The sequence below is a fragment of the Pagrus pagrus genome, assembly GCF_965226575.1.
Source record: "Pagrus pagrus genome assembly, chromosome: 3".
NCBI lineage: Eukaryota > Metazoa > Chordata > Actinopteri > Spariformes > Sparidae > Pagrus > Pagrus pagrus.
The window spans coordinates 19,476,158-19,492,045 of NC_140187.1; the positions used below are offsets into that span (position 1 = coordinate 19,476,158).

General features: G+C 39.8%; 2 protein-coding genes across 7 annotated transcripts; one reads left to right on the forward strand and one right to left on the reverse strand.

Moving 5' to 3' along the window:
• Positions 1-2,337: 2,337 nt before the first annotated feature.
• Positions 2,338-8,737, reverse strand: LOC311254461 (zinc finger protein Eos-like). 3 transcript variants are annotated; one of them, XM_084348233.1, is made up of 9 exons: positions 8,651-8,737; positions 7,495-7,552; positions 7,296-7,400; positions 5,915-6,169; positions 5,368-5,535; positions 5,127-5,276; positions 4,722-4,853; positions 4,028-4,168; positions 2,338-3,907 (listed from the first exon to the last, which is right to left on the reverse strand). In XM_084348233.1, exons 2-9 carry the CDS (start codon positions 7,532-7,534, stop codon positions 3,297-3,299), a joined length of 1,602 nt encoding a protein of 533 aa, XP_084204359.1. In that variant the 5' UTR covers positions 7,535-7,552; positions 8,651-8,737; the 3' UTR covers positions 2,338-3,296. The 3 variants fall into 3 exon arrangements, with proteins under 3 accessions (XP_084204359.1, XP_084204358.1, XP_084204360.1); XM_084348232.1 differs by having other exon boundaries at positions 2,338-4,168; XM_084348234.1 differs by lacking the exon at positions 4,722-4,853 and having other exon boundaries at positions 2,338-4,168.
• Positions 6,654-15,874, forward strand: LOC311254463 (GTP-binding protein Rheb-like). Of its 4 annotated transcripts, XM_084348237.1 has the most exons (9): positions 8,766-8,849; positions 10,745-10,974; positions 12,410-12,481; positions 12,594-12,661; positions 12,906-12,988; positions 13,173-13,229; positions 13,323-13,370; positions 13,999-14,080; positions 14,182-15,874. In XM_084348237.1, the coding sequence occupies exons 2-9, from the start codon at positions 10,905-10,907 to the stop codon at positions 14,272-14,274; spliced, it is 573 nt and encodes a 190-aa protein (XP_084204363.1). In that variant the 5' UTR covers positions 8,766-8,849; positions 10,745-10,904; the 3' UTR covers positions 14,275-15,874. The 4 variants fall into 4 exon arrangements, with proteins under 4 accessions (XP_084204362.1, XP_084204363.1, XP_084204364.1 ...); XM_084348236.1 differs by lacking the exons at positions 8,766-8,849; positions 10,745-10,974 and adding an exon at positions 6,654-6,924; XM_084348238.1 differs by lacking the exon at positions 8,766-8,849 and having other exon boundaries at positions 10,547-10,974.
• The last annotated feature ends 14 nt before the right edge of the window (positions 15,875-15,888 follow it).

Consider the following 15,888-nt stretch of genomic DNA (forward strand, 5'->3'; position numbering starts at 1 on the left):
TTGGCTCCAAACAGTCTGTAACCAAAATCCTTTTGTGTCTTTTAATGAATCTATGGTCAACTGGTTATAAAAAGAGGTTCTGGTTCGGGTTTACTCTGTAGCTGTTGGTGACCCAAAAATTCAGAGATGATTAAAATGTGGAGCCATTAGCACTGTGCAGTATGTGCACCACAACATTAACAATTGGCAAACCAAGTTTTGCACATAAAATTTGAGAATTTTAACAGTTGAGAAAAAATGCAGTAGAAGACATTAAGCCAAAGGCACAATAGTAAAGTGTACTACACAGAAATCACACCTGGGCCACGCAAGGTGTTTCCTTAATTAAAATATACACATTAAAGTAAGATGTAATTGATCAAAGCATTTTTTTTACCGATGCAAACTGAGATGACAATTTCAGTGAATGTATATGACAACTTTGGTGTCGATTAATTTACATCAAAGTCACACAGTCAGTGTTTTGTAGATTAGGGTGCAGGGAACTTCATTTCAAGATTCTGTCCCAACATGACGTAACAGTCGCTATTCTTATGTTAAGGCAAGATAATCTGATTAATAAATGAAACTGCAACTTTGGAAGAGAAAAATTTAAACCTCATGTAATTGTTTGTGTTTCTATACTGGTGAGATGATCACCACAAACTGACTCTCTTTAAAATCTCATATAGAAGGCTTACCATCTACAAAAACAAGTGTAGATTCACTTCAAGAAGAAATTCTAGTAACAAAAGTAAATTGAGGTACGCATTTACAATATTTGTTTTGAATGATCTTTTCTGGATATTCCGTCAAAGTAAGTGGAGAAAGAAAAAACATTTTAACATCCACAGGTTTTACGGACACCAATGAAAAGAGAAATATTACCTCGCAGCTTCTTCCTAATTCATACTGTATGTACAAATATATTCATTCACTTCAATATTTTTGTCATTTTGCCACTATAACAGGGAAAAGTGCTTAACAGTAAGAAGTAGTGGTTCTTTGGCTCAGCCATGGGGGAACCATTATTTGGTGCTATACAGAACCACACTCATGGTGATCTACAAATAATATGAAAACCAAGTAATTTTTTTTTATTCCTCTTCATAAAAACAGTATTTTTAGAACACATCTAGACCACTACTGAAAAATGTAAGATTCAACGAAGGATTGAGTATATGACAGAACCAGGGAACCATTCACAACAACAAAATGACCATAAGTATCCATTCAAATAACTGAATGGCTCAGAGGTTCCTGTTTAGCCTGCAAAACACTTTGTTGATGATGAAAGAATCATAACATTTATGAAATAAAATCAAAATACCAGTTTGTTCAACAAAAGTGAAAATCTTGTTCAATAAGCAAATTTTCTGCACAACACAAAAGTTAATGTCAACTGACGACTTTGAAAACTCAGTCCGACTGTCTCAAACTTACCTTTATATATCTCAACTATGAATGTCCCATTTTTCAAAATAAATTAGGTACTGATTTTTGTGCCCAATTCTGTACTCTAGACTTTAGACTCTAGACTACTCTAACATTAGCTGGACAGTACATGTTATTGTGCTTAGTGTGTAAAGTCAAATATTAATTACTACTGTTTTAACATGTAAACAGACATAAACAGGAGCTGACGGTGTTGTATTAACCGACACATTTCTCTTCACAGCCAGTTCATTTCTGCACCATATCACCTAGACAGGTGAATTTATCACAACTAACAAAACACCTGTTTTACTCTGCTGTGACGCTGGTGACTTTGTGGACTGAAATGTGTTGAAAGAAAATTCAGATAAAACATCTTTTTTTGGGATTTTGGACGGTAGTAAACTGCCAATCCACACTGCACTCATTCATGTCACAGCAGCATGTGCCAAATGTCAGGCACCTTCAGTCTTTGATAAATTAGCAGAATTGGTTCTTTGCCAGTGAATTCATGAAAATCGATGCTCTCTTCAAGATTATGCAAAGCTATACACCAGAGACTTTACAGTGTCTGGGAAACAAACTATTTTGTAATTCATGATCTCTAAAAAAACACCAAGGATAATCTGAAGATATGACAGTTGGTAGTTCATGTTCCTCAGTCTGGTCAACAAGGTGTGATCAGGGTGAAGAAAGGCACAATACAATGAGATATAACAGCAAAATCACTTTTAAATATAGCATGAATAAATTAGTGTTGGTTTGCAGTTTAATGAAAGGGAAAATGTTAAAAGCTTGTAAAGACCCTAACCTCTTCAGTAATCTCTAAGATTGTGGCAGTGATACTCGTACTCCTTACATAGTGAGAAAAACATTCAATCATCAGTTTTTCTCACATTTTGACAGAAATGTGCAGGTCATTAATGTACTCCATAAAATAGTTTAATATAATCATAGTATTCTGGCAGGTATCAGTGCAACAAAAGCAGTCATAGGAAAGAAAAACAAAACATTTCATACGCTGCCCCACACGGCATTCACACAAAGGCCTTCATTTTCCACTTTACTTATTCAATATACTTCCAAGAAACACAGAGGCTCTCATGTTCTCCCTCTCTCTCTCTCACACTCACTCACACACACACACACACACACACACAAACACACACACACACACACACACGCTCAGATGTTTCCACCCAATCCCCCGTTAAAAACAAAAGTGCAGTTCTAATTGATGGACAACCCCTCTAACAAATCTCTTCGACCTGGACCTGGTGTCTGAGTTTGGCCTGCACATCAGTTCTCATAAAAAAGCGATCTATTTTTAACAGAATCAAGCCCACCTTGGAAAAACCTCAGCAGAACTTAAAGTTTGTACGGGAATCGTTTCATTAAATGAGTGTTTTTAGGAAAAGGCATTAAAACTTTTACTGATTACATTGTGGATGAGCCTATGAACTTCACATTAAGGTTTTTTTTAAAGTGCACAAGGAGGGAAAGTTTTCAGGTTATGGACCAGAGTCAGATTTGTCTACCACAATTTGTGCATCAGGTTTGAATCCTGAATTTTGGATCAAGGCACATCTGTGGATGAAAAAGTGCATTGGCTTTTCATCTACTTAAGAATACATTTTATTAAAAGTGCATTTTAAAATGGATTCTTCGTTCAAAGTGCATTGAAATATAAGGACGACTATCATTAATTTTAGGAACACACATTGTCATTCATGCTGGTACAAGTTAACTGTACCAGCACCTGTTTGAAATATAACTATCAGTCATCTGTGTCCCCTTTTTCTTGTGTGCAGACCAAACTCAGCCAGGTCCTCGTCTCAGCGTAAAAATTTCTCTAGGTAAAACAGGTTGTCCACCCTTCCTCCTCAGTCAAGGATGTGCTCTCCACGGACGATGTGTGAAGAAAATTCATAGCGGTCCTGGCTGCGGTGGCCACAGATGTTACACTCGAAAGGCTGGCGAAAACCATGGCAGCCCATGTGGATGGTAAACATGACGTGGTCCAGGAAAAGCACACGGCAGTGCTCGCAACGGAACGAGCGAACAGCTCGCCCCTCCCCGTCTACAACCCGAAAAGCCTCCCTGGATGTGGACGAGGGCGCTGTAGGTGAGCTAGGAGTTGGTGCGAGGACAGGAGGCGGGTGGGCTGAATGACTTCCATCCTCTCTTTCCACCTCCCTGTCTTTGGCATGGCTGGGACTACGTCTGTCCCGACTCCTGTGGTGTGCAGCGGGAGGAGGTGCCGGGTGATGGTTGGAGTGGAGAAGATGATGGCCGTTGTTACTGTGCAGGGTCGGCGTTGGAGCAGTGCTGTTGCACGGCTCATCTGGCATGCTCTCCGTGTCCGTGGAGTCCTGGCAACCATTGCTCGGCGAGGGTGCGTGACTTCGGCCAGCAGGCAGGTCTTCATGACCCTCTGCTGCCTCCCTCCCCCCTACACCTGCAGCTCCAGTCCCTGTACAATCCAGCCTCGGGCCTAGTGCGACAGTGTTGTGAATGGAGCTGTGGATGGGCCTGAGTTCTGACAAACATGATGGGTGAGTGGTAGGAAGGTGTAGAGGCCTCAGTGTGTCTGATACCCCTCCTCCTCCATTACCTGCTACACCGGCGTATTCTCCTCCCAGACCAGTAAAGTGCGGGGCTTCCAGGTCCCCTGCGTGCATCTCCCTGTCTTTATCCAATCCAGCGCTGAGCTCATAAGATGCATCTGCAAGGTTGAGGCGTATGTGCTTCTGTCCTGCAATAGAGATACATAATCTTATGATACTGTTCTTTGAAAGGTTGTGGAAGACGTCAAAACTGCATTTTTTCACCGCAAAGAAAATTAAATATGGGTAGGTGGCTTTCCCAGACAATGATCAGCCAGCCAAGTTTTTTGGATCTATCTGGATCCCATAATCAGGTTGGAAGTTATGATTTAATTTAAATTCATAATCAAGCTTTAATTTCATTTCCACCCTAAACTTTTACCTCCACACAGGGATGCAGGACAACAGAAAAAAAACAATCCAGGGTGTGGAGTAAATACTTTTAAAAAAAACACCTGAATTACAGTGGCTTTGTGTTTTTATAAGGTTTACGACTGTTCAGTTGTTAATTGATTAATTATACTGAGCTTGTATCCACTGTTGTATCGACCACAACAATAAGTTTAGATACATAAAATTGTGAAAGCCGAAGGTCACATCACTAGCACAAAAAGATCAGTACTGTTGTATGTGGTTTCTAATTGATGCAATTAATGCTGCTTCAGCTTCATCTACCTGTCCACACTGAGACCGAATGCTCACCTACAAATTTTTGTGGTGTGGATCTCTTGCGTTTGGTGATGCTGTTGGCGAGCCGATCGATAAATGCCATCTTGTCTGAGGTGGGCTGCAGTAGAGAGTCTGGTATAAACTCTAGCTCTCTCATCTCCTCTCCTGCACAGAGTACAAACAAATTGTGATGTTATTTTTAGGGGTTTCTTATTACCTAGACAGCATTTATCCCAAATGTTTAAGTCGAAGGCTGGTTTTCAGTAGAATCAAAACCAACGGTGTGAGAGAAACTAAATAAGGGGTTGTGTGCATTACCGTGTTAAGGAGGCAGACTTCATTTCTACATTAGTCGCTACCACAACAACATATTGTGATTTAGGCTGTCTTATCGGAGACAATGTAGTTTACTTCTGACGTGTCATCTCCATTACATACCTGTATTCTGTGCACTGGATGGCTGCTGTGACTCCAGACTCTGTAAGTAGCTGTGGCAGCGCTCACGGTGCTCCTCCAGGGTGCTCTGCTGCTTGTAACTTCGGCCACAATAACTGCACTTATATGGCTTCCCTACAGTTGGAGAGGAGACTGGGTACAAAGTGGAAAGATTGCATAATTATTGTCATTGTACACTATCATAAGAAAAATAACTCTCTTATCAGGCTTGAAACTGTCCCACCTGCATGAGTGCGAAGGTGGCCAGTGAGTGCATCTCGTCTTCGACAGGCGTAGCTGCAGAAGGGACATTTAAAGGGCTTCTCCCCTGAGTGCAGCTTGATGTGACGGAGCAGGTTACCCTTTTGAGTGAAGGAGGCGCCACACTGATTACACTGGAATGGTCGCTCACCTGTGGATGGATCAAACCTGTCAACTCGCCTTCTTTATCTGCATCTATTGTGTCTCGTTCATTGATACTCATGCAAAAATGAATAAAGCTTACAAGAACATTTGGTTCTCAGTGGCATGTACGATGATGTGTGGCCTTTTCTCTTTGGTATGATTATTAATATTTTCTAATTGTTTTGGGGTCCTATATTAGGACACATTGCATCGCATTATATTACATTAAATACGATTCACAAATGTGTGAAGAAAAATAATTGTATCACAGTTTCAATTACCAAAGATTTGCCAAACTCAAAATATGTTCTGTATGTAACTTAATCTCTGTAACAAAAAGGAAACTGAATTTATGTAATGACTAATCTGAACTACTGTTCAGTCACCTGTATGGCTGCGTTTGTGCACCATGAGGACATTAGGCCCAATGCAGATCATTCCACAGATGTCACACTTGAGCTTTCCATTTGGCATTCTGGTGGCTCCAGTCGGCATGATGTCAGGATTGGTGGGTTCCCTGTAGCCTCCAACAGCCTCAGACCCCTGCTCTGGACCTCCTTCCTCTACCCGCTCCCCTCTTTCATCTTCAGTACTGCGACCTGGGTCTTCATCACTGTACAGCTCCACTTTAATGGAGTTGGCTACAGAGGCACAAGATCAAACATAAAGACGCCCTTAAATAAGATAATCTGTGAACTAGTGTGTTGCCAAAGTAACATCAGAGTAAGCATAGGTTCACATATATTTACTTATGTGATGAGAATATGGCTACCTCAATAACTAAATCTCAAATTAAGAAAATTAGATGTTCTGGGTGTAACTGGAATAATAAAATAGTCAAAGAAAATTGTTAACCTTTGAGAAAATTTGACAAACCACAGTCAAATTAGATATTACTATGATATTTCAGTATGGCAACGGTGGTGCATATGCAGCGGCCCGAAGCTCCTTCAAACTTTGCTGCATTTTTGTTTTTAATCTGTTATTTTATCAGCTTTATCGCTGAAACACAGATTACCTTTGACAGAAATACATTCGTCAGCACTGAAAAAGTGGCAAGGATTTTGGATTAAGAGCAGCAGTATTTGAAACATTCACTGCCAACGGCATCTTTCAACCATCCAACAGGATCGACCGGAACGCCCCAAGGAGGAGAGGAAGAGAGTCGAGATGTGAGTCATACTAAACTTGGATTTTAGGCTGCTCTTGTTTAATGTCCGGTCAACGGGAAACGAAATGGACAAAACGGGACCCAGGCTGACCAAGGAACGGGAAAACAGAGACTGTGGTTCCCACATCTGTCTCCACCACAACAACCTGGATCAGGATGTTACACTTGACGGGCGGACTGTGATCCGAGCCGACAGAGTGCAGAACTACAACAGGACGAAGAGAGGTGGACTCTGTGTTTATGTCATTGATGCTTGGTGCTCAAACGCAGTCAAAGCTGACGAACAGCTATTCCTGATATCAAACTTTAAATGTGAAGATGCCAATCTTATCATCATCACTATCTTGTTGCTGCTATTTACATTCACCAGATGCAAAAAAAGAAAAATGTTAAAAATCACTAGAAAATTGTTTACTATTTATGTATATAAATATCTGTATCTGTTGGTTATACAACGCTGTGTTGTATAATTAAAAATAATTGAACTTGTTACCTTGATATGTCCCATTATATATTGAAAACTAGTCAAGAAGTCACTTGTGAGATAATAAGATTATGGGACTTAATTAACCACCCATTCCCTGGGATTCACTGACCGCTGAGGGAGCGACTAGGAGAGGTCTCCTTGCTGTTCGGGGTGCTCACAGTTGGGCCTCCAAGGGCCCCAGAAAACTCTCTTTCCATTGAAGAGTCTCCACTAGCTGCAACCAAACAGGAAATAAAGCAAGCTAAGTCATCTGAATGACATGCCAACCTTTGAGGGTAAATATATCTGTGATGAAATAAGAGCCCTACCTGATATATAAGACCGGCCATTGCAGTCATCAACATCCATAGTAGTTGAGGCTGAACACTGAAATGACAGTTATGTCAGAGGTTAAGATCAGGCTGAATTATCTTTCTCATGCGTTCATTCATAGCCCCACACTGCAACGCCATTTAATAAAGCAGGAAAGCATGCAGTAGTAACAGGTAGAGGCCTAATTGACTTTACATTATTAAATATAAAACCACTGGCATTGCATATGATATCACATTCAATGACTAAAAAAATAATAATTCAATAAATATACACAACAAAGCTAACGTGGATGTCAGCCAACTGTCCTTTACTTGTCGATGCAATATAAGTAAGTACATATAGTCTCAATTAACAGTAACACCAAAATAAATGTGGTGAAGATTAGCGAATGTCGCTTGGTTCATCGTACAAGAAAGAGGTTAACTAGCAGCTAAGTTAGCGCCAACTCAAACCTTAGCAGCCACAGATCAGCTGACTGGTTGACCCATGACAAGATCAATAAAGTAACGTTAGCTAACTGTTAAACTGTTCATGTTTAGCTAATCTAACGTTAGATTCATCTGAGACAAATAGGTCTGAAATACAGATCGCAACAGGGAAAGATTGCGTTTACTTTGACGTTTACATAACCGTGGCGTTGAGGTAACCTAAGTTTACTGATCGGCCTTGGTGGCTAACGTTAGCTTACTGCATGTGATGGACATTACCGTTAGCCTAGTTAGCTAAACTCAACACTACAGCGTTACAACACTTTGCCATCCTCGACAGCTTACTAAAAAGCATGGAGCAAAGTTATAGCTTAGTGATGCGGGCGAAGACACAAGGTAGATAACGCTGACTTGTGACATTAATTAGCTGACCAACGCTAAATTGAACATTCAAGTCTCTACGGCGTCTTGTTTGACGCTAGCATAACAAACCAACGTTAGCCTGAACTATCTTAGCTAACTAGCCTCAACGGCCAATGTTGCCTAAACGGTTGCTATGGCAGCCACCGCCTCCCCAATGCTATGGCTAGCCAGCTAGTGGTTAGCTAGCTAGCGCTCCCTGAAGCCTTGAAACTGCCTTTTACAACACAACGCAGCGCAGACAGTCAAATACAGACGTACGTTTAACGTTATACGGTTCTCCGAGTAACAGTTGCATTACCTGTCCCTGTCAGGGCCGTTTCAGTGAGGTTATTCCGTATTTTCATCTGCCTGTTTATGACGGCAGCATCTTCCGGCAGCGTTTACCTCCAGCTCCAAACAATTTCCGGTTACATCCCAAATGTAGCTGCATGTCAGCCACCAGCAGCGAGCAGCCTCACATGAACCAGGAATCTGCATGAAAACACAGGCAGGACAGTGTGAGTCTGTTTATCAGCCGTGTCACATAATAATATCTGTTTTTTTTTTTTTATTCCAGTGTCAATACAATAGCTGAGTTTATCTACCAAACAAAGCACAACACAATAATATATACAGTATTTTTAAATGCCTCAGACAGAATATGATCATATTTTTCAACCAACAGCCTTTTTTGTTATATGAATTAGCAAAACCTTTGAAATGCAGAATTACAGGAACTTTGCTGCAAAATTATTAGTTAAGTCAGGAAATATCTGATCAAAGATTAAGTAAACAAACTGTTTTAATACTAAAGTTGTATTGGGATTGGTCTTCATAAAGTATTTTAAGCTGTAAACAGTCACACTCACAAAAAGTCAGCACAATATAATAGTTAAGAAAAAATGATATTTACTGTTGCCTGTTAAAAGAATAGACTTGATTATGGTATGGGGGGTCAAGCTCAGATGATCAAGTGGAGTGCATTGGTGTGCAGAGAAGCATTTATTATCTTCATCCATATATTCTTTATTTAACAAATAATAATTAGGTAAATGTATGAACTAATTGTCATTGGAAATGTGTCCAACGTCCTTACCATCTGAGGCATTTAAGGGAACAGACTGTCTCCTTTGTTTTATTTAATGAGGCCATTTCATTGTGCAGTTCGTAATGTGCTGTGTGGTCATGTTTCAACATTTATTGTCTTATTCAATCACCCATTTTTTTGTCTTATGGTTTGGCTTAAAATACTGCACTCCTCATGGTTTCAAGTCTAGACTCATTTTGTTGAAGTATCTGATGTTAAGCATATGTGACCGAGAGCAAGACAGTAAGAGATGGGCACAAAGGATAACACATCCAAAGTGAGAAAATAAGTTCAGTTAATTGTTTTAGGGTGGCATCAGCATTTTCAAACATTGGAGGGTTATTGTAAAAAATGCCTACGACAGTAAGCTACGACATTTTCGTGATGATAAAGAACCTGAATTGTGTGCATGACAAGTGAGCTCAGAGATTTATGCAGGTTTTATTCACCTGATAAGAGAATAAGAAGACTTGGCTTCAGGATCTTTTTACCACATAGATATAAAATGTGTGTTTATCAGTCATGGGGAAAGATGGCAGCAGATGGGCACAACATCAGCAGACACTGAGCTGTTTAAAGGATAAATTCACCCAAAAATGGAAATCTAGTCATTATCTACTCACCCTCATACCAGTGGACAGTTGTGAAAGGTTTCGTAGTCAAGAAAACATTTCTGGAGCTTCACAGCAAAACAGCATTGCGGCATTCTCCTAAACAACTGAAGTAGATGGGGACTAAATAAAATAACAACTTACAAAAACATAAAATACAAGTTTCAGGAAGCCCCGAGATCCCATACTGTTTTGAAAATAAGTTATTTACATCTTTTTCCCCCCCCCTTCTCACACCTAAAGGGTGTAAATAAAGTCTCTTCGAATAAGTTGGGGTCTTCTGGAGAATTGGATCGAGCCAGACAATCTCCATGAACCATTTTATGTTTTATGTTCCCCCTCTACTTCATTTGTTGAGGAGATGCTACTACACAGTTTTGCTGAAATGTTTTGTGGACTACTACACCTGACTTTCCAATCGGCCTGTTGCTGAGTAGATATTATTATTATTATTATTATTATTATTATTATTATTATTAATCTTTATTGCAGACACAAAAAGCGGTATATATCATCAACAACAAACATGATAAAACAGATTAGTAAAAGAGAGAGAAAGAGACAGACAGACAGATAGAGAATGAGAAGAGATAATGACTGAAGTTTTATTTTTAGGTGAACGACTCCTTTAACTTCCTAAACACTAATCCCAAACGAAACAAGATGAACCTAACATCTGTGTAGGTTTTCAATCAGTAACACTTTATATTCGCAGGTCTCTGGTGATATATGGCTGTGCTGAAACAACAGAAACGTGTTATGATGGAGGACTGAGGAGTTTCACTGGTGTTTCTCTGGAAAAGTCCAAAGAGGAAGCCTGTCAGAAACGCGCCGGGACGCACAAAGAGTGACCTCTGCTGTACAAACCGACCAGAATGCACGTCCATGTCAGCCCTGACGTGCCCGCTGGTTTTACGACGGTGTGCTTACACAATGACAGTTTCCGTGAGTTTGACTTGCAAATCGTAATCGCGTTGAACGAGTGCTCTTTCGTTTCCAATTTCCGCTGAAACGGCTATTTCGTCATTTCAAACCCTCGATCGATATCGATTACTGTGCCGGATCCAGAAAGCGAGCAGTTTTTTGCGAGAAGTACAAGTTGTACTCGCTGTACTTAAACTGTGAACTTCCAGCTCGAGGCCCACCGGAGAGCTCGAGCGGCAGCAGCTCCGAAAAGTTTGTTGTTGTCACGTGACGCGAGACGAATGTGGCGATAAAAGTTTGTTTAGGTAGTAAAACTAGGTGGCGTACTACATTATCAGAACCCATTGGACCCCGTTTTCACCGCAATGCCTCAACCAAAACATCGAAAGATTGCTGTAATAGGTTACAGGTCTGTAGGTGAGTAAAGCACACGAGGTCGTGCACCGCAGCTAATGTTAGTTAGCTAGCTGGCTAGCATGCTAACGTCCTGGCTTTGTTTTCCTCTTGAATGTATCCGACTGACACCACTAACGCTAGATTACCTTTGTCCGTGTTTCTTTGTGTTACGTGTGTTTACTGAGTAGTTGAGGACTGAAACACCCAGAAACAACCGTTATCTCGGTGTGTAGCTTTAGCCATCTGTTAGGAGTTGTAACGTCTCCTGTGTACACAAAGTTAGCTCACCGGTGACATCCTGGTGTTGTGCCAAGTGTTGTGTCGAAACTTTTAGCCTAGCATGCTGAACGAAACAAGTATTTACTGTCCAGAGTTTAAGGAGATCAGTCTGTAAACGATCCACCGTGTTAATATCAGTCGTTTGTATCCTTAAATGCGCCTGTGTGGGCTTAATATGACCGCTCAGTTTCTCAGTTTCAGCATTAAACACAAGCTGGATAAGCTGTAAACGTTTTATTATACTTTATCATATCATTTATTGTGATAACAGCCATTACCAACAAAGGTATCCCGTTACATTTACTAAAGGCCACACATTTTAATATCTGTATAGTTAAAAAAATAAATAAAAAAAAGACCTCGTAAACCACACATCTGTAAGCAACACTGTAGTGTACAGGTTTATATGAAGAGCACATTTACTTCACATGTTAATTAATGTCACTTCTTTGGTCTTCATCATGTAGTTGGTCCTCTTGTATCACACAATCTGACAGATATCAACAAAATCATCGCTGTTAACATGTGTGACCCTGTTAGAGGAACCATCTTTAGTGCTGACTGTCAAAATAAATGTGTGATTTAGTGTAATGATTGAACCATCCACCATGGTGATACACCTGAAAGTCCTGATCATGTCACATAAATTGAACGGATTATGGAGTGCTATGTAGTCTACGACTGTGTAATGTAATATAGAGGATTGCTTGACGGATCAAGATAGGTTTAATGTTGTTAGTGGTAGTATAACAACCATGTTATGTTTCTTTGCCCAATGCAGGAAAATCATCTCTTACAATACAGTTTGTGGAAGGACAGTTTGTTGACTCCTATGACCCCACCATCGAAAACAGTATGTGCTGTTAGTCTGTTGTTTTTAAGATATTTCAGCATGAAAGTTGTAGTAAATTTGGCTGGATGTTAAAAACTGATCTGTTGTAAAACTAGTTTCTTCTCCTTCTCAGCATTTAACAAATTGGTCAGTGTGAATTGTCAAGACTTCAATCTTCAGCTGGTTGATACAGCTGGACAAGTAAGTTGTTCATCTGACACAAGCACTGAAGTCTTGGCTTTAATCAACACCAGTCGCAATATTTACCATTAGGCATTGCAGATATTATGACATGTACTTGGAGGTCAGATCGACAATTTGTCTACTTAACTGAATGTACAATTTTCTCTAGAAGCTTTAGTTTTGTATGTCTAACTCCATTTAATAACGTGTTTGGTAACAGTCCCACCCAATGAGATTATAATACCATTTCCTCTGTCTGTAGGATGAGTACTCAATTTTTCACCAATCCCACTCAATGGACATCCATGGCTATGTCCTTGTCTATTCAGTGACTTCCATGAAAAGGTGAGTGGATGATTGAGTTTAGACAACACTATATGTCTTGCAATTTGTGCTAGCATTGGTTTAAAAGATACAGAGTTAACGTTATGTGTACCAACAGTGTCATCTAGCGCCGTATAAGTAGGTTTATAATGTAATGTTCAGTTGCTTTTTTTCTAAAAGTACTTTGATGTCTCTCTCTGTTCAGTTTTGAAGTTGTGCAGGTTCTACATGACAAGCTGCTAGACATGGTCGGGAAGATTCAGTGAGTTTAGTTGAATCTTTACAATGAAATGCCTTCAAAATTGTCAAGTGTGTGTGTTCGTTTTTTTTTAAAACCAGGATATTTTCTTTTTAGGGTCCCAACTGTTCTTGTAGGGAACAAAAAAGATCTCCACATGGAAAGGTAATTACGATACTGCATGTTGCATATGTCAGACTTTTTGGTCTTCATCTGTGATGTCGACCTCTGAACATTAAAACACATCAGTGAGTCACGCTGTTGTTCTAGATTATATTTTTCTTCATTATGAACAACATTGAGCACTGCATTGTATTTATTTTGATCCTACATACACTTGTTAGCTGTCATACACACTCACTAGAGCACCGACTGTAGCTTAAAATAGTCTTCAACAAATGCAACATTTACTCCTGTTTCAATAACATTTGTTAAAAATTACGGTGCCCTGCTGTTTTGAGAAATTAGCCGTTTTCTTAAATAGAAGTACATTTGTTTGGCCCATTGAGTGTTGAATGTCTTAACTTCTGGGCTTTAAGAGCCACATAAGGCTGTCAGAAAATATTAAGAAAAGGAAAAAACATTGTTGGTTTTGGGTCTTTCATTGAATTTGCTGAAAACAGAAATAGCCTAATCCTTACAAAAAGTACTGCATACTTGTCTTTGTCTCTCTCTTACTTTCTGTCACCACCCACTCAGTCCTTAAAAAAAGTGCTCTAAGTCAGTGTTTACGTGCAATACAAAAGGAGTTCTCAGTTTTCAATGAGTGAAGTTTCCATTTAATTTTTCCCAGGGTTATCAAGGCCGAGGAGGGAAAGAAACTTGCTGATTCCTGGGGTGCCGCATTCATGGAGTCCTCAGCCAAGGAGAATGAGGTAACGATAGATGCCTCTTTTGACTGCCAACTCATGGGCGCAGTTCGAATATCATTTCTGACACAGATTCACACTCTGACGACAATATTCTTGAAATGCAGACTGCGGTGGAGGTTTTCAAGCGGATCATTTTGGAGATGGAGAAAGCAGATGGAAATGCACCCCCAGAGGAGAAGAAGTGCGCTGTGATGTAAAAGTGTATCCAGGACATCAGTAAGCTCATTTGCTGAAGACAGGAGGCACAACTTCACCAGCTTGCCAATCCCGACCTCACCGACACCAAGGCACTGCAGTGGATCTTTGTCTGCTCCATTGTGATACCAGATTGATTTACACAGCAAGGCAACTGCCCAGACAGTTGATAAACTATTCCACTAATTGTAACCACAGGGAGAAGTTTCTAAGAGCAAGGTTGATCTTTGTTTTAGACAAAGAAACGCCGCCAGTGAACACTTATTGAAATGTAATCTGACTGGGCAAATTCTTGACTTTGAGTTCAACTAAATGCTCAGAAAACAAGGTTTGCCAGGTATATTGGTCCCAATGAATTGTATCTAACTTCTTTACATGAAAATATTATGCTAATTACTACTTGTAAATCTGACATTTGAGACAACATTGGCTTATGTCTCATAGCTCGTTGAGTAGTTGAATTAATGCACAGTGAGGGCTCGTTAACCATCCTTTTAAGAACTGGTATTTAAGCAGGTATTCTTTTTTCGACAGTGATGGATAGTCACAGTACACATTGCTTTAAATGTGGTGTTAAAACGTCAGTATTTCCTCACAAATGGTGGGTTTCTTTGAACACCCTGGAATGAGATTTCACACAAGAAATTTCACTGTGGTTTAAATTCTTCTCGCTGTAATTTTTATCAACTCCTCTTCAGGTACCTTTCACCAATGAACTCTTGAACTATGTCTTGGCGATGGAGGAATCTTTTTGTATATCTAACAACTCACACTGTGCTAAGCAGATTAGTCCTCTTCCATTGTTTCTACAGTTTAATTTCTCCTTATTGACTGTAATAAAGATGTTCTCTTACAGACAACCCTCAGAGAAATTTAGTGTAGATATAAATAGATCTTTGGTATTTACCAATTATGGCCTTTTTATACAATATAAATAGAATCTTAGAAAGTGGTTTGACACTATTGGTTATATCTTGAGTGGTGCGGGTGTGCTCTCCCTTTAATATCCTTAGAAGAGTATAAATGCGGTATAATTGTGAACATTGTTGAGTTGCAATTTATTTAATTGCATTTTAACACGGTGTAAGACGTTAAATGACCGAAGGCCACAGAGTTAGCTTAGTAATTTTTGCGCTCCTGGTTTTGATTTGATGGTTCAGGCAGGCTTCATAAAACCAAGCCAATGGTAGATGCTTGAGATCCTTAATGACTTTTTTCTTAGATCCTGTAGCTTTGCAAAGACATGAAATAATGTGGATTTCCCCCGTAATCCTCATGTTGTATCTATAGTGGGTATTTGTAAATTTGTATCAAGTGCTTTGCTGAGTAAGTAGCTGATTGATAGGTGAGTGATGATGGTCTAAGAGTAGCTGGTGATGCTGTGTCTTGTGCCTTACAGTTCTTCAAACTCCCTCATCTGCTTACCTTCATGACTCAAGGTGCTCTTAAAGGGTTTTTTGTTTTTTTTCCTTCTGCTGACTTGATACCATGGTGCAGGCGGTGTTGTGCTCCTGAACACCAATACCCCCTTGTGGGTCAATGTTAATTCAGAAATCTTGCTGTAAACAGTTTTGTATATAAATAAATCTGTTACTCATTTGATGTCATTGTGCAGA